The 18,233-nt window shown below is 38.7% G+C and overlaps 1 protein-coding gene across 4 annotated transcripts in view; it reads left to right on the forward strand.

The window, feature by feature from the left end:
- The window catches only part of GPR156 (G protein-coupled receptor 156), an 81,974-nt gene that overhangs the window by 23,508 nt on the left and 40,233 nt on the right, over positions 1-18,233 (forward strand). Inside the window, exons 2-4 of one of the 4 annotated variants that reach the window (XM_036218682.1) lie at positions 681-844; positions 3,563-4,023; positions 4,213-4,349. In XM_036218682.1, the coding sequence (XP_036074575.1) occupies positions 3,928-4,023; positions 4,213-4,349 (233 nt within the window). In that variant the 5' untranslated portion in view covers positions 681-844; positions 3,563-3,927. The remainder of the gene's footprint in view (positions 1-680; positions 845-3,562; positions 4,024-4,212; positions 4,350-18,233) is intronic. The other 3 variants (XM_036218683.1, XM_036218681.1, XM_036218684.1) reach the window with 3 other exon arrangements.

Genomic DNA, 18,233 nt, shown 5'->3' on the forward strand with positions numbered 1-18,233 from the left:
AAAAATATTTATTTATATTCTATTTTATATATATTAGTCAATTGTAGGGTTCCCTTCATTTGTTTGTCACAGTCCTATTTGTTGTCCAATGTCTGAAAAAAAGTAGTTTCATGTATTTTGTCTGATTTTTAAACTGTTTCCAGCGGGAAGGCAATTCCTACAGCCGTTCATTCTTCATGAACAGAAGCAAACGTTTTACCAGCTGTAGAACAATTTTTTTAAAAAGACAGTAGTTGTAGGACTAGTATTTCAAAATGGCCAGAAATAGTGTATAGGAGAATAAGGAAGGTTTCGTGAAAAGATATGGTGCTGTTGAGAGTTGCGAACCTGTAAAAGACCATCTTGAACTTAGGAACGGTATGGCTGATGCAGCGTCTGCTTTCCTGATCCTCTTCACTGGACAGGATTCTGTAATCTTTGTCAAATAAATTGTAAGTCCTCCCATGCATGATCTCGGGTCTGGTACTGTCTGTGGCAATTTACCACTAGTTTACCTCTAGAGACTTCGTGTGTGTGTGTGAGGGGTGCTCTTGGAGGAGCAGGCCTTTCTCTTTGTGCCTTGGATTTTTTATCTGTGTTGTGGTCAGATGCCTCATCATTACCCTCTCAGACATGCTACTCCCCACCCACTTTCCCAATCACTCAACATTTTTTGAAATCATTCATCTCTCTCCTCACAGTGACTAAGCCATTCTCTGTTTCACCTGCTCCTCATGTGTGAATGTGTGCTAATGCTGGAGTTGAATGCCTGCCCCGTGGGAGAGCCAGTTATCACGGGATATAAAGTTCTTACACTGGATTACCATGGTCTGAAGAAGGGCCTCGCATGCAGAGTTCCATGACTGTGAGTTCAGTCTGTCCTGGCAGACTTTGAGAATATATTCAGAAATTTATCCCCCAAGGGATTTATGTTCAGATGGACCACCTCATCATGCTCACAGAATCTCCCAAAGATGATTTAGGCTTATGATTGTCAGCCTGTTGTTGAACCAAAATTTGTGTTTTCTATGCTTCAAAAGACAGAAACTCAAAACGTCAGAGTTTGGAGTAAGGAAAGATTTGTTGATCCAGGAGGTGTCAACCAAGAAGATAGGAGGCCTAATGATGCCTCAAATCCATCTTGCTCGCTGGACTCAGATAAGAGTTTATAACGGGTTAAGGGTTATAGGTATATGGAGGTGCTGGTGGGACAAGTTTTAATTGGAGGACTTGGCCATTTATGGCAAAGGGACGTCAACATTGGGTCTTCCTAGTCAACAGACCCTTGGCTTCTGAAAGGGTTCTGGTGTTCAAGTTCCAGTTATGTGGTGCTTTGGTTCCATGGCGGAGCGGAAAGCGAGGCTTCGGTTCTGGTGCAGCCAGAGGTCAGAGTTCTCTCTTCTGCGCATGCTGTGGCTGCATGACTTGCGGTCTTGGTCTGTTGTCTCTGAGAAGCAACTCGGTACCTTTTAAAGTAGGATAGGACCATTTTAAGCTGGTTCTGCAGTTACAAGCCCTTCTAGGATCCATGGTGTTGACCAGTGTGTCTCAACCTTAGCATTATTGGCATTTAGGGACCAGATAATTCTATGTTGTTTGGACCATCCTGTGAATTTTAAAATATTTAGCAGCATCCTTGGCCTCTGCCTACTAGATGTCAGTAGCACCCTCTTCTCAGTTTTGACAACCAAGTGACTCCAAAAATTGCCAAATGTCCGCTGGAGGTGCAAAATCACCCCAGTTGGGAACTACTGGTATAGATGCACTAGTGTGTGCCACATTCCAGAGAATCCATAGAAGCAAAGCACTAGAAACTAAATGTGAATAAACCCACAAAGCCACTTGGTGTCTTCTTGGGAGAGGTCAGTCCAGAGTGTCTGCACCATGTAGGGTATATACTGGGAGGACATTGACCTTGGAATATAAACTCCTGGATTCAGCTGTTGGCTCCGCAGATTTGGAGTAATATTCTCCACTTTTCTGTTCTTAATTTTCCTTATTTGAAAATGAGGAGTTTACCTCACTGTCGTAGTGGGAACAAAATGAGGACACACACACACACACACACACACACGTGTACTTCAATATGATTTAAGGGTACACAAACATGAACTTGATAATTGCTCAAATATATGTGTACTTATTTGCTAGAATGATTAAAAGGGAAATACAGGAAAAATATACCTTCCAATCCATCATGTAGTATAGGCCTCCCTGTGGCTCTAGAAGACATAATAAGGGGTGTCTAACTTTAAATGAAAGGAAAATAAAAGGGAGGGGAAGGTCTTTTCAACAATTTCAACTAAATTAGGATGCAAATAGTTAAGTTTTTATATTTACTTCTTAATTTTGCGTTCAGTAATCTGACTAGACTGCACAAGAATGTAAATGTCTTGACAGAAGATAGTGGCTCTTAGTTCTCTCGGGATTTCATTGTAATGAACCTGGTAAATAATTCAGGACCATGTGAGAGGCCAATGATGGGCAGCACCTGGTGCTATATTGTTCATGCCGAAGCACACAGAATTCAAAGATAGCATTCTACACCTGTCACTGTTGTCCCAGCTTCGACGCAAGTCCTATGATCCGTGACTATTGAAATAATAACTGATGTTTTTTCCTCTTCGATTTTTTTCTCCACAATAAAAGAAAGCTGTGTTAAGCTATTTCAAAAACACAAAGCAGAAGTGCCATCTCTTCTAAATTCCCACTGGTAAAATTTCAAACCTATTTTCCGTATTACAGGATAGATTGCTTTAAAGAATTAGGCACATGTCTCCCTTTTCTGCTGGAGCTCATCGGAGCCCTTCTGCATTTTTACTTTTGTTCTGCAAAGTAGAGCTTCTTTTTAGATCACAGTATTTATACTGCAAGAGTCTTCTGAGAGAAATAACGCCATCCTCTGGCTACTCACTCACTCTGTGGGCGTTCCTAGAGTCCTCAGTTTCTCTATTCCCTGAGTAGTCTATCCCACTTCCAGTAGTCTTACAATTTAAAAACAAGCAAATAAAAAACTCTTGCCTAAGGGCGTGGCATATCCTGTGACCCCAGCTGATGGGACACAGAAAGTTCCTCCACTTCCTGAGAGAACAAGAGCTGGAGTGACCAGCAGGCATTGCATGCAGTCAGCATGGGGCACCTGAGCCCACTGCCACCCAGGATCAGACAGAGCTTAAGCCATGAGTCACATGGAAAGATCTCACAAAGGCAGGGAATTTCCCAGTAGAGAAAAAAGAAAGATGTGTCTCATATGTCTAAAGTTTTTACAGTGTCGAGCCATAAAAAGGATATGAAGAGAGATTGTAGAGCTTTATAGCTATAAATTGTCAGATGCGCTTTGTCTTTGTTTTTAAAGTATGCTTATTAAAGAGCTTTAAAATATATTTAAATATACTATTTTAAACCTTCGTTACATATATTAAGTATATAACAATATATAATAAAAATGTAACTATGTAATTAAAATATATAAAATATTTTAAACTGCTGATAAATCATTTACACATACGTATATATGCATGTTTGTGTTGTGTTTTGTGTGTGTGGACACACACACACACACACACACACAATTTGTTAACAGGTTTAATTGCTTTCCTCTCCTTCGGGACCTATGTGAGAGTACTTGGAGCAGTGACTGCCATCTGGTGGCAAGCCAGAATCATCACTAATGGTTACTAAGATGCCCGCTCCTGCCTCATGGTATGCACTGGCAACAGGGGACCAGGAGAACCTAAAGGGTGACTGATGAAGGAGTTTAGTGAAATAACACTTCACTTCCACCTAAATGGGTTGTTCATCTCAGATGCTGAGCCAGAAGCCAGCTCCAAAATGGCGCCTCTGAAGAAAAGATTTGAGTTGCTCTTGTGTTTTAATCGAAGATCTGCTGGTTACCTCCCAGTGGTAACCAAGACTGAATAAGTGCACACCAAGAGGGCACGTGATGACATGGAGCCTGAAATAAACTGCTCTGAATTATGTGACAGTTTTCCTGGCCAGGAGCTGGATCGAAGACCTATTCATGACCTCTGCAAGACAACAATTGTAAGTAAGCAGTCATGGGGTGTCAGGGCTACTCAGATATATATGTTGTTGGTAGAGATGAGGGGATAAAGGAAAGAGGAAGAAATGCTCATGCAGGACACGTATTGCTGGGCTTTGGTGATGCTGGGGCAGTTTATGGTCTATAGAAGAGCCTTCATTCCTAATAGTTTCTCTTTGTTCTGTTCTCAGACCTCTTCCCACGAGAGCAGTAAGACTATTTCTTCATTATCTCCTGTCCTCTTGGGTATTGTTTGGACTTTTCTCAGCTGTGGACTTCTTCTGATAGTCTTCTTTCTTGGCTTCACAATTCGCTGCAGAAAGAACAGGTAAGCAGCCCCATACCTGGTTTCTTATCTTGCGTAACCTGAATCGTGAAACCCAGAGCGTTAGTATCATTTTGGCACCGTAAGCTGGTATTAGCAGAGCTTGTCTCCTGCTGTGGCATTAAGCCTTATAAGAAGTTCCCCCTAAAATGGTCCTGGCCTTGCACTACAGTTCCCTTTTATGAAGAAAGATCTAGCCCAGTGTTGTGCTAACTACTACAAGAATCCCCAAAAGAGAGTGAAGAGTCTGTCCTCATAAAGGAAGGTACAGTCCTTCTAAGAAGATGAGATATTCTTATTAAACACAGAGAGCATGCAGGGAAATATTCCAAAGCAACAGTAAAGCTTATGGCAGCACAGTTGGAACCAGTCTGGGTCGGCTAACGTTTCTGCAAAAATAGTGAAGCCCTACTACCTGTCTGTTCTGCTAGATAATTATATCTGGTTGGAAAGTTACCAGCTCATCAGGGTAAGTATCTGTGGGCTCCCAGGGTCGGCAAAAATAAAAATAAAATGGTAACGTTTTCCTGAAGGGGCTTGGCTTCACTCTATTCTATCCTTCCCTCAGGGACCACCCCATCTTTTCCACTCCAACACTGTACCCTTCTCCTGCCCCAGCTGTCCCAGGCTGCCTATTGAGAAAGCCCTGCTCCAGCCCTGACTCCCTGGCCCACAGCTATGTTTCTGGATGAAGTCCACATCAGATTTCAGCAACTTCCTCAGAAAGGCCAAACTCACCTGGCCCCATCCAGCCATTTACTTTGTGGTGATCAAGTGTGTTGTGTTCCATTACCTGGGTTTGGCAGTTGGATTTGTCTAGCAGGCATTTTGGGGTGCCATTGACCATTCGAATTATGGAGGAAATGGAATCGTTAAGCAACAGTAACTCGATCTGCTGAATCAGCCTCCTTGTGGCAGTGACACATGGCACTCTGTCCTAAGTACACCCTGGGAGCTGCTCCAGCCACTTTTCATTCTGTTCCTCAAATACACTAAGCTGACTTCTACCTCGAGCCCTTTGACTCACTGTCCTCCTGCCATTCCCACTGCTTAACAGTCTTCTCCAGATCTTCCCATGACTAGTTCCTTCTCATTGTATAGGTCTTGGCTCAAATGTCACCTCTTTAGAGAAGCCTCCCTAATCATCTTATCTAATGTAGCCTCTCTACCCAATGGCCACCCAACCCCCACATCTCATTCCATAGCCCATCGCTGTTTTATTTTCTTCATAGCAAATATAACCTTCTGATGTTACCTTATATAGTGATTTGCCTTTTAATTGTCTGTATCCTCCACCAGAATGTAAAGACTACGAACACAGGGACCTTTTCTATCATGCTCACCACTGTGTCTAACATTTAGAATAGACTCTAGAACATAATAGATGTTTAGTAAATATGTTTTCTGTGATCCTGGGAGGAGGGTGATTTTAATCTCAATGGTGGATACTGCCAAGGAAATGACTAGGAAAATAACACATTTCAAGGTTAGGGAACTCTGGAGTGTAGCCTTTTCAGCTGCAACACATTTCTATAATGCAAATTAATATTTAATTGGCAAGTAAGAAAATGGCACCATTGGTAATATGTAATATTTTACCAGAAAATCAGTGCTTTAAAGAACTCAAAGCCAACCTTTTTTAGTTAATGAAGGAAACCTTAAGCTAAGAATAATATGGCACCGCTTTCCCTAAAAACAAGTAGTGGCTGGTTTAATGGCTTCAAGAACTGATGACCTTTCTACAACATGAAGCTATCTGATGAAGCTATAGGAATAGATGAAGAAGCAGAGGGGACATTTCCCTTGTGTTTAAAAACAATTGATGGTTGAAGAAAACACAGATTCAGAGCAGATTTTGATGATGTTATTTGGTGGAGATGAATACCCTTGAGGACCTGCATCTTGCAGATTTAGGCTGTAAAAATCAGCTATGATACTGGTAAAATGGTAGTGGATGTTTACTGAATGCTAGTATTTTAATTGGTATAATTTTTATTTTTATTTTGCTTACAAAGTGAAATTTCAAGTGTTATGGCTCCATACTATTTTTTCTGTAACATTATTTTTCTACAAAATTTTGTTGAATTCAAGGTTTTTAAAAAGCGTTTATATAGCCTGTTAAAATAGGAAGACTTGTAAACAGTGTTATAGTAGAAACAACTATATTTGCTGCCTGTCTTGCTTGCAGTGGAAGCTTGACTTGGCATGAAGAATAAAATATTAAGAGGCAGTATGAATAAAAACACATTTTCAATTAAGTAGCTTATGAGGTCAGACAAGGAAAGATAAGATAGCCCAGTTTTAAAAGCGCTTTCTTAAATAATAAAATTTGTCCAAAGGCGCAGCATCACCATTAGATGCTTCATTTCATTCCAGTTCCGAGGTCTCTAAATTTTTAATTGCGTATGTGTGCACATATACATACACATACATGTGCCATAGGAAAGAAAAATATTTTTATAAAATAAAATAACGTAATATTCAAATTTAGTTGCAGATATTGCATTTTTGATAAAATTTTAAAATGTCTACAAGAGAAAATCAGTAAAGATATAGAAGACTTGAATAACACTATCATCTAACTTGATCTCATTGACATTTTTATAGTCCTCTGCCCAACACCAGTAGAATGCACATTCTTTTCAAGTATACTTGGAACATTTACCAAGATAGATCATATTTCAGGATATAGGAAAGTCTCATTAAATTTAAAAGGATTCAGGTCATACAGAGTATGTTCTCTGACTGCAGTGGAATTAAATTAGAAATCCATAACAGAAAGGTCTCTGGAAGATCCAGAAATATTTGGAAACTAAATAGAACACTTTAAAATAACTCATGGGCAAGGAAGATATCAAAGGAGAAAGTATAAAGCATTTTCAATTGAGTAAAAATGAAAATGCGACATATCAAAATTTGTTGGATGCCATTAAAGCAGTACTTGGTGGTGGAGGAAGGGATTATAGTACTAAACTCCATATTATAAACTTTCCTTTACAAAACAGAAAATAAAAAAGAGCAAATGAGTCCCCAGAGTAAGCAGAAGAAAGGAAATAATAAAACTTAGAGTAAAATAGAAAATCAAAAACAACAGGGAAAAACAGTGAAACCAAAGCTCTTTATGAAAATTAATAAAATTGACCAACCTTTAGCTCAAACGATCAAGAGAAAAGATATAATTACCCAAATACAGAAGGAAGAGGTGACATCACCTAGGATTCTACGGCTATTAGAAAGATAATAAGGTAATATTAGGAACAACTCTGTAGGCAGTCTCTAAGATGTTCTTCAATGATTCCTATCTCCTGATAGTTACGCATTTGTGAAGTCACCTCTCCCTGAGTATGGGTTGGACTTACTGACTTGCTTATAGATGAGATGTCACTTTTGGGACAAGGTTACAAAAAGACTATGGCTTTCATTTTGGATCTGTCCCACTCTTTCACTCATTCACTTTGAGGGAAGCTGCCTGCCATGTTATGAGCTGCCCTTTGGAGAGGCCCGCATTGCAAGAAACTGATGTTTCCAGTTGGCAGTCAGCAAGGAGGACCTGGGGTTTACTAACAGCCACATCAGTGAGCTTGAAAATAAATCTTCTGAGGCTGTTAACAGCAACATGAATAAGCTTGGAAGCAGATCCCCCTGCCCCGCAGCCCAGCCTTGGAGGACTGCAGCCAAGGCTGACCCACTGACTGCATTCTTGCAGAGACTCTGAGCCAGAGGCACCCAGCTAATCTGTGCCTGCATTGTTGCAGTTTTACTCAAATTCTTCTAAAACACTGAAAATAATGGAGCATTTTCCAACTCATTCTATGTGGACAGTATTACCCTGATATCAAAATCTAACGACAACAAAAAAACCCTTGTAAGTTAATATCCTTCGTGAACATAGATCCAAAACTCTAAACAAAACTTTAACAAAATTAATCCAATCAAATATCTAAAGGATAATGCATCATGACAGTGCATCACGACAAGGTGAGGTATATCCCAGGAATGTAAGGTTGGTTTAACATCCAAAAATCAATCGAAATAATTCACCATATTTACCAACTTAAAAAAAAAAAACACATATCATCTTAATAGAGAAAAAATATTTGACAAGATTCAAATATCCATTTCTGATCAAGTTTCAAAAAACTAGGAACAGAACTACCTAAACCTAACAAAGCGCATCTATGAAAAACCTGTAGCTAACATTGTTTTAATGGCAAAAGACCGATTGCTTTCCCATTAAGAAGAGAAAGAGAAGATGTCTGCTCTCATTGCTTTTATTCAACATTGGAGATTTTAGCCAGTTGGCATTTTTAAAAACAAATGGACAAGTGATTTTTAAAATTCATATGGAAATATGAAGGACCTGGAATAGCCAAAACAACTTTAAAAAGTAATAAATTTAGAGGACTAGGACCACCTGATTTCAAGACTTATTACAAATATGTAGTAATGAAGACGGTTTGATATTGGGTAGCAATAGACATGTATATCAACAAAGCATAGTAGAAGACAGAAGTAAACCTAAAAATATATGGGAACTGCTTTTCAACAAAAGTGCACAGGTCATTCAGCAGAGAAGGGACAGTAGTTTTTTTTCAACAAGTGGTGCTAGCACAATTGGATATCCACATTAAAAAATTAGCTTTGATCTATATCTTGTACCATGCTCAGAAATTAACTCAAAATGGATCATAAACCTAACTGTAAAATCTAAAACTAAAATTTCGCAAAGAAAACATAGAGAAAAGTTTTGTGACCTTGAAATAAGCAAAGCTTTCTTAGACACAACTAAAAGCACAAACTATACAAGAAAACATTGGACTTAAAAACATCTTATCTTCTAAAGAGAATCTTAAGAAAATAAAAAAAAATAAAGCCTGAAAGAAAATATTTGCAAATCATGTATCTGATAAAGAACTTACATCCAGAATTTATAAAGAACACAAAGAACTCACCAATAAGAAAACAAACGGTAAGTAAAAATGAGAAAGATTTGAACAGTTTACCAAAGAATATATATGGATGGCAGATAAGCATATGAAAAGAGGTTCAACACCATCAATTACTAGGGAGATGCAAATTAAAACCAATTAAATACTACTGTACACCTATTAAAATCGCTAAAATTTAAAAAGACTGATGAAATTAAGTGTTGGCATACACTGCTGGTGGGAATGTAATATGTACAACCACTTTGGTGAATAGTCTTGCTGTTTCTTTAAAAATTCAGCCTACACCTACCATATGATCCAGCTATCCTGCTCTTAGGTTTTTATTCAAGGAAAATAAAACTATGTGTCTGTACAAAGACTTGTACACCAATGTTCATAACAGCATAATTTAATAGCCCGAAAACTGGAAATAGTACAAATATCCATCAGCAGGTGAATAGATAAACAAATTGTGGTATATCCATACAATAGAATACTACTCATCATTAAAAGCATGAATTATTAATACTTGGAACAACATAGATGAATCTCAAAATAATATGCTGAGTGAAAGAAGCCAGGCTAAAAAATAAAAAAAGATTATATACTATATAATTCCAATTGCACAGAATTCCTGAAAATTAAGCAAGTCTATTGTTAACTAATCTGTAGTGACAGAAATCAGATCAGTGATTGTCTGCAGGTAAGCAAGGATGATACAGAGGGACAGAAAGGAGGGATTACCAAGGGGACACATGGAAACTTTAAGGGATGATGGATATGTTCATTACCTTGAATGTGGTATTTCACAAGTGTTTACACTTATCAAAACTTATCAAATCATGACTTTAAATATGTACACTTTGTTGTATGCCAGTTATACTCAATAAAGCTATTTGGAAATGTAGTGTACAGACGTTCTTATTTTTCTGAAAAGGTTCCTGTGAGGGAAGAAAGTCCACCACATCTGCTATTTTTTTTCCAAAAGGCCCTGCTAGATGACCCAAAACCCATCTGATAACTTTGCTAGATATTAATGTCGGCTGTGAGTGAATGCATTCTTTTTTCCTAGATTCTTTGTGCAGTTTAATAAGGATCATAATAACTTAATTCTTGGAACAAAGCAAATATTTTAGGCCAAAAGTGTAGCTTTTCTGATGTCTCCTCTGAAATGCATAAAATAAGGGCAACATCAGAAGCTCTGCATGTAGCTAAACTTCTTCAATTAAGGGACTATCTTTTATTCTGAGAGCTTACTATCACTTGTGATAATGATTGTAGATGGGAGTTATTATTTACATATTATTATTCCTTAAAATTGAAAGTAGCATTCCCATAATAATCCCCAGTATCTTGGATTTTACTGTCTGGGGAATCCAGAAGTTTGTGTAGTAAGAATTGTGTGGGGTATGAGCTTTTGCCTTACTTGCACGTTAACAGGTTAACCTGTTACTGTTTTATGGATACTAGAAAAGACATAGGACTCTTGGGTCTGAGACAAAGTACTTCATTACTAATGGCCAAAGCAGTAGTTGGAGCTTCATATTGGGTTTGTGCTAGCTCCCATGCCCCCAAGTCTCTTGAGGATGATGCGGGGCCCATGATGGATGATGTTTGCACATACAGTAGGCTGCCATTAATGAAGAGGATCTTGAGCCTTGGGAATTCATCATTTTATAGTGAGTTGTAACAAGCTTATTTTTTGCTTGGAGAGAGAGATTACCTTATCCTTCAAGGTTGCTCACTGCAGACACAACCCCGAGAAATGATCTGGGTAAAGAGCAGTCAGGGCCTTGCCTCTTGGTGTTCCAGCAAGAATGCTCAGAGCTGCTCAGGGTATATGGCAGATTGTGTCTTCCAACACTCAAAACTGTGCACAGAGGTACCTGCCATCTCTGCCTGCGCCCTGGGGCTGGAGTGGCAGCTGAAAACCCAGATGCTGGTAAATAGCTGTAATGTGTTCATCCCTGTGGCCTCATTCCTCTACTACGACTTCCTTCCTGGACAGGTCCTCATGCAGGCCTTCTGGCAGCGAGCAGCAGAGTTGAGTTACTTAATTCATGTATCCTGCTCTATTCTCACTCCTTTCAGAAAATCCAACACACTGTATGAGTCATGGTTCTCAAGCACGTTATCAAACTCTTCTAAGAGTCTGATTCCCCAGGTTTCACATAATTTTCCGTCAAATGCTTCAAGATCTCCATACTTTTGGGAAGGATTAGACTTGTCCTCATCCTTCCTTTGTCCTTTATTTCCTGAAAACCTTATGTGATCACCTGAGTGAGGCTGATCAATATCAATAGTAAATGTTTACTGAGCTAAACACCCATTGTGTTCAGGAGACTGTGTAAAATTTGATTTAAGGGTCCCCGAGAGCTTTAAATGCATCACCTGGGCGGAAAATCATGAGCAAATCCAAAAAGTACATTCGGTTTTTTAAAAATAGCTTTTCAAAAAATAATACCTTACTGCAAGAATAGGCTCTGTGCTCCTTTCATCATTTAAAAAATTTTTATTTTGTATTAGTTTCAGGTGTATAGCACAATGGTTAGATATTTATATAATTTATAAAGTGATTCCCCCAATTACTCTAGCACCCATCTGGCACTACAAACAGCCATTACAATAATGTTGACTATATTCCCTATGATGTACTCTACATCCCCATGGCTGTTTTGTAGCTACTAGTTTGTCCTCCTTAATCTCTCCATCTTTTTCACCCAGCCCTCCAACCCCCTTCCCCTCTGGCAATCACCAGTTTATTCTCTGTATCTGTGAATCTGTTTTCATTTAGTTTGTTTGTTTCTTTTGTTCCTTAGATTCCACATATAAAAGAAATCATATGGTATTTATCTTTCTCTGTCTGACTTACTTCACTTAGCATAACAACTTCTAGGCCCATCCATGTCATTGCAAATGGTAAGATTTTATTTTTTGTGCCCTTTTTATATTGATTTTTTCAGCTCTGTCCTCTTTGTGGTTTGAGTAATTATTGCTGAAAGGAAGGCGACTGCTGAGAAATGAAAGCAGTGTTGATCTTATTGGCTACAAGAAAGTTTGCACTCGTATTGTGCCCTACAAGGAATTCTGAGATCGTCTCTGTAAATTTTGGTTTGCTAGTTATTGCTAAGAAGGAAGAAGGGGAGCTAGTCAGACTTAGAATAAATACCACCCATATAGCTCAATTTTGGGATAGTGTTTTAGGGCCAAGGACTGAATGGGGCAGAGTAGCCAGAGCAGAAGGCTTATCCAAAATGAAAGGTAAGGTTCACAACTGGGAAAAAAAAAAAAAAAATTGTATCAGTTATCATTTCCAAAAGATTGAGCATAGAACAAAAAGTAGATGGTGTATCATCAGGTCAAAAGCCATTGGCACACAGTTATGATACCAGAAAAAAAGTGAAAATATCTAGGCTTTGATCAGAGATGAGGTCTTTCTTGGATGCTGGCTGTGGGATGGAATACGGGCGAGTCGGTGAATATTAATGAGGCAGGATCAGGGTTAATGCATAGGAGTAGTTTCTACACAGTCCTCTAATTCCGTTTGTTTATCCTACAGTCAGACCTGAATTGGTATCACCCCTGGATGTAGTGGACACACCATCCTTTGTGCACCCATTGTTATAGACAGACACATCATTGCTCCATTACAGCTTACTGGATTGGGGTGGGGGTGGAGAGGTGGCTCTGTCTCCCTTACTAGATAATGAGCTCTTTGAGTTTAGGACTACATCTTATTCATCTTTGTATTTCCATTGTGCCTGAACCATACTCCATGTTTCCTGAATGAACAAATTAAATGACCTAGAATATAGACTTTGATGATAAAGGTAAGTTCATAAGAGACGGATATTTTCATTCTTTAACTTTAAAACAATATCAACTCTGCATGAAACTGTGCCATGGGGGCATAGGTAAGCAATTGTTTCCCATCGTTCTATCTCCCCCTTAATGGTTGATCCCTCCAGGAGCCCAAGGAGTGACATCCAGAGTCTCAGATTCTCAGTCTTCCTGGTGGCCCTTCATTCTAAGCTACCTTTTCAGTTTTGTCATTCCATTTAAATCTGTTTGTTCTTGATACCCTTTTGATCAAAAAAGTACAGAGCTCTGTCCTTTTAAAAGGTCTCATAATTACAAATTATGAGATTCTTACAAATGTATCTATTGTTTTTAACAAATATTTATTTTTAAATCAGTCAGCAGTATATCAGATACCGTTCTAGGTGTTGGAATTACATCAAAGAACAAAACATCCCTCCCCATGTGGACCTTGCCTTCCTAGAAGTGTGGGCAGGCAATAAATTTAAAAAGTTGTCGAATATGTAGAATGTTAGTGAGAAGTGCAAAAAAGAAAGGTAAAACAGGAAAAGTGAATGGAGAATATCAGGGTGGTAGCTACTATTTTAGAGTTTGGCCTGGGAAAGCCTCACTGACAAAGTAACATCTAAGTATAGAGTTGAAAGGCATAAGACCATTCCAGGCAGAGGGAAGGGAATATGCAAAGCCATGAACATACCTAGTGTTCAAGGAAAAGCAAGGTAGCCAGTATGGCTGGAACAGAGCCAATGAGGCAGAGAATAAGAGAAGATGAGGTCAGGTAGGTAATGGGGGCCAGATCATGTAGGGTCTTATAGGTCAATGTAATAATTTTGGTGTCACAGAGAGCCATTGTAGAATTTGGAACTGAGAAGTGATATGACCTGCCTTATACTTAACAGGAACACTGGCTGCTTTATTAATAATAGACCTTTAACATTTAAAAGAGGTACCTACAGCACTCCCTTAAAGTCACGCTCCCTTGGGTGCCTTAGTTCAAGAACAGAAATGGCTAAAGTAGAATTTAAGACTGTTTAACCAGCCCTAAAACTTGAATAGGCCAACTGCTTGTGACAAATTCATATATTTTCTACTGATTGTTTCTCTGATTGAACCCTGTCTAATATAGTAGGAAAAGATAGGCAGTATCTCTACAGAGAAAATCATAAAACATTTTTGAGAGAAGTTAAAGAAGTTCTAAATAAATAAATGATGTATTATAGATTAGAAGACTCAGTATTTTAAAGATATAATTTCTCCCCAGATTGGTATATGGATCATTATAATTGCAATAAAAATTCCAATAAGTTTTGCTTTTCTGGTGAACTCAAACAAGCTGATTTTCAAATTTATATGTAAATTCAAAGGGCCAGAAATACTCTGAGAAAAAAAATGGACAAGGTGAGAGGATTTCCTCTTTTGGATATTAAGATTCACTATAAAGCTAGTAATTATGACATGCTAAGTATGCTATAGGGGCAAGCATAGATAAATAGACCAGTGGAACAGATAGCAGCATTGTTTGTAATAGTCCAAGAGCAGAAACAAACCAAATGTCCTTCAACTGATTAATGGAGAGATGAAACGGTATATCCATACAATGAAACATTATTCAGCAAAAAAAAAAAAAAAAAAAAAAAAAAAAAAACGAAGTCCTAAATCATTCTACAATGTAGATGAACCTTCAAAACCTTATATTAGGTGAAAGAAACAATCATAAAATGTCCTGTATTATATGATTCCATTTATAGGAAATGTCTAGAATACACAAATCTAAAGAGATGGAAAGTAGATTAACAGTTGCCTATGGCTAGGAAAGGCAAATTAAAACTACAAGATATTAAACAAAACCTTCAAGGCAGAAAGTTGTCCTGAAAAAAAGGGACAACTTTGCTAGCCAGAAAAAGGATCAAGTCATGAGGCATGCAGTCTAAAACACTAACAAGCAGCAGGGGTTAGATGGAGAATACAAACATGTCCACTGTCCCGGGGTTGACAGGGCTCTTTTATACAATGAATTTGGAGAAGAGAGATGTAAATTCTGAAAGAATTTATGTTAGCTATAGATAAGGGAGAGGAAAGGAGGTGAAAATGGGAAAGTTATGGGATAGGTGAATAGACCATAAGGAAGGAGTACTTGAAGCATTGGGATTGGTTGTGAGCAACAGTCTGGAAAGTTCGTGCATAAGCAGATGTGGTGGCATCTGGTGGTTGGCTGCTCTTTCTACGTAGTCGCTGAAATGGCCTGCCTGCTTGGCATTTGATTCACTGGTTCAACATACATTCAGGAACGCCAGCAGTTTTTTGCTGGTTTCAGCCCATGGCTGTTAACTGACTAACTTCCCTTGTCTCTTCCTCCCATCCTCTGGCCTGCTATAATTTAATTTAGGGTATCTCAGAATTTTTCTCTTGTCAGAAATATATGCCAACTGGCTTAAATTTTTAAAGATAATGTTACGATACAGACGTAAAGCTATGAAACTCTCATCTACAGCGAGAGTGCATGTTGGTACAACCACTTTGGAAGATATTTGGCATATCTTCTAAAATAACACATATACCTGTGAGCCAGCAAATCCAATTCTAAATTATACCCAGTAGTGTATGTACATTTATACCATGAGTTGTGTAAAGAATATTCACAGTAGTATTATTCGTAATCACTTCAAATGGCCTCCAATAATAGAAGGAATAAATAAATTATGATAGTCTTACTTTGGAATACTAGACAGTAGTGGTCCCAACCTTTTTGGTACTGGGGACCGGTGCTCCTATGAGAACCTAAAGCCTGATGATCTGAGGTGGAGCTGAGGCAGTGATGCTAGCACTGGGGAGCGGCTGCAAATATAGATGAAGCTGTAAATACACATGAAGCTTCCTTTGCTTGCCTGCTGCTCACCTCCTGCTGTGGAACCCGGTTCCTAACAGGTCACGGACTGGTACTAGTCTGTGGCCAGGGGGTTGGGGACTTCTGCTCTACAGCAGTGAAAATGAACAAGTTACAGTTACACCTACCAACGTGAAAGAATCTCACAAAAGTAAAATTTTAAAAGCTAGCCAGCAAAGAGCACATCCTATATGATTCCTCTTTTTACAAAGTTCAAAACCAGACATAACTAAAATATTATGTTAAAAATCAAGATAGTGGTTTATCTTTAGGGAGGAAGGTAAGTATAATTATGAGTGGAGACTTCGAGGTGTTGTAATGTTCTCTTTACTTGGGTGATAGTTACATAGATACTTTCTTTGTGATAATTTCACAGAGCTAAATATTTATAATTTGTGCACCTAAAAAATACCTACTCTAGCCCAAGATTATTTTTTGAAAAAGCCAACCTCTCAGGGATCCACAATTATACAAGTCATGGAAAGGAGGTGGCAGTGTCTTCAGGGGACTATTTAACAAGGGGAGAGTTGACTCCCCAATACCTTCTTTACATAAAATCAAATGTTCACATGTATTTAACTGCTTTGCCGGAATAGGCTTTCTTACTTCGATCAGATTACTGAATCCAGATTTATTATTAAATTTCCTGTACCCTTTGTTTTTGTAAATATAGCTGAGCATCAAATTTTCACTTAATTTGGATGCTAACAAGATTAGATGGTAATCCTACATTAATCAGTTTTTGATCCTACTCTATGCCTTATTCCATCTGCATCTCACTAAAGAGCTTGCTTTCTAGGAGGGGGTGTCAGCGTGTAAACACTTCTCAGGCATTTTGAATTATGCCATTAACAATGGTAAAAGATACTATTCTTGCTCTGTGTGTGTGTGTGTGTGCGCGTGCGTGCGTGCGTGCGTGTGTGTGTGTGTGTGTGTTGGGAAGAGGTGGTAATCAGGATGCTAATCTATGCATAGTGACCTTTGTTTCCATCTGACTGAGCAGATGTAGGAATTAATCATTGTCAGTCCTGGATGCTGCGGCTGCAGCTGTCCGCCACTGCCTTTCAGCCCATGATAGATTTATTCGTGCATTTTGTTTGCTAGAAAACATGCCTCAGCACATACATACTGGCACATTAGAAAAGCTTATCTGTAAATGTAATTTTCTAGAAACAGTTTTTTTCTATACATCTGTACCTATATACTCTGAACTCTTTAAAAAGAGAAAAAAAACATAATATTATGTAATATTTGAACAATTATTTTTCATCCTAGGAAATTTCACATTAGACCAGTGTCTTAGGACTGCAAAGAACTGACTGTCTGTCTCCTAACCTCTATACCTTTTCTCTTTTTGCAGCCAGCCCCCCTTAACTCCCAATTTTCAGTTTAGTTCCACCCCTAGAATCTTGGCACTCTTTGGTTCTAGGCACAAGAAAACACATGGTCTAAATTAGCACAAAATTCATTTCATAGCAGGTCGCACTACAGCCTTCAGACCATAACGAACACTGTTTAGACCTCAGGCATCCTCACCACGTAGGTATCCCTGCAGCCCACCAAATCCAGTCTCTGGTGATACTGGTACCAGCGTGATGGAAATCAGAGTAGTCACTTCCTTCTGAATATTGGGAGTCAGCTCCCAAATTCAGTATAAATTTCCCAGGCCCGATTCATCTATTCCCCTCCTCCCCACCCCCACTCTACCAGATCAGCAGCCAGTGCCTTTTTAGTCTGTTTATTTCTCCCTGGTGGCCCACTGCCTGCCAGTATGCTAGACTTTGGCTTTAGATATCTGTGCTTGCCTGGGCCTTTCTGGTCTCACCTCGTACTCACTGAGACCTCTGCTAATTTATTGCATTACCTGACCCTGCTTGATTCTTACAGTTTACTCCTTTGTTTGCTCTTTCTGTATTTCTCTTTTTCAGAATGATCTCCTGGTTATAAAAATCCTTGCATATTCAATTCCTAAATTATCATTGCTTGTCTTTACTATGTTCATGCTCCCAGCCTCTGATTTATGTGTCTTAATCTTGTGATCTTCTGCCTAGACTTCTGTATTCAAACTCTTTTGGTCTAACCTCTTGACCTACCAGTTGAGCCTCAATTCTGACAGTCTTTCTGATCCTGATAATTTTACCAAGCACTTTATTAGGAGAAGATAGGTTAATCCTCTGGACGTGAACGTTAGTGGTTGGGCCCATCTCCCAGAAAAAGAGAAGCAGCAAATCAAATGTCCTTTGACAGATGAATGGG

The sequence above is a fragment of the Rousettus aegyptiacus genome, unplaced genomic scaffold (assembly GCF_014176215.1).
Source record: "Rousettus aegyptiacus isolate mRouAeg1 unplaced genomic scaffold, mRouAeg1.p scaffold_m13_p_4, whole genome shotgun sequence".
Taxonomy (NCBI): Eukaryota; Metazoa; Chordata; class Mammalia; order Chiroptera; family Pteropodidae; genus Rousettus; species Rousettus aegyptiacus.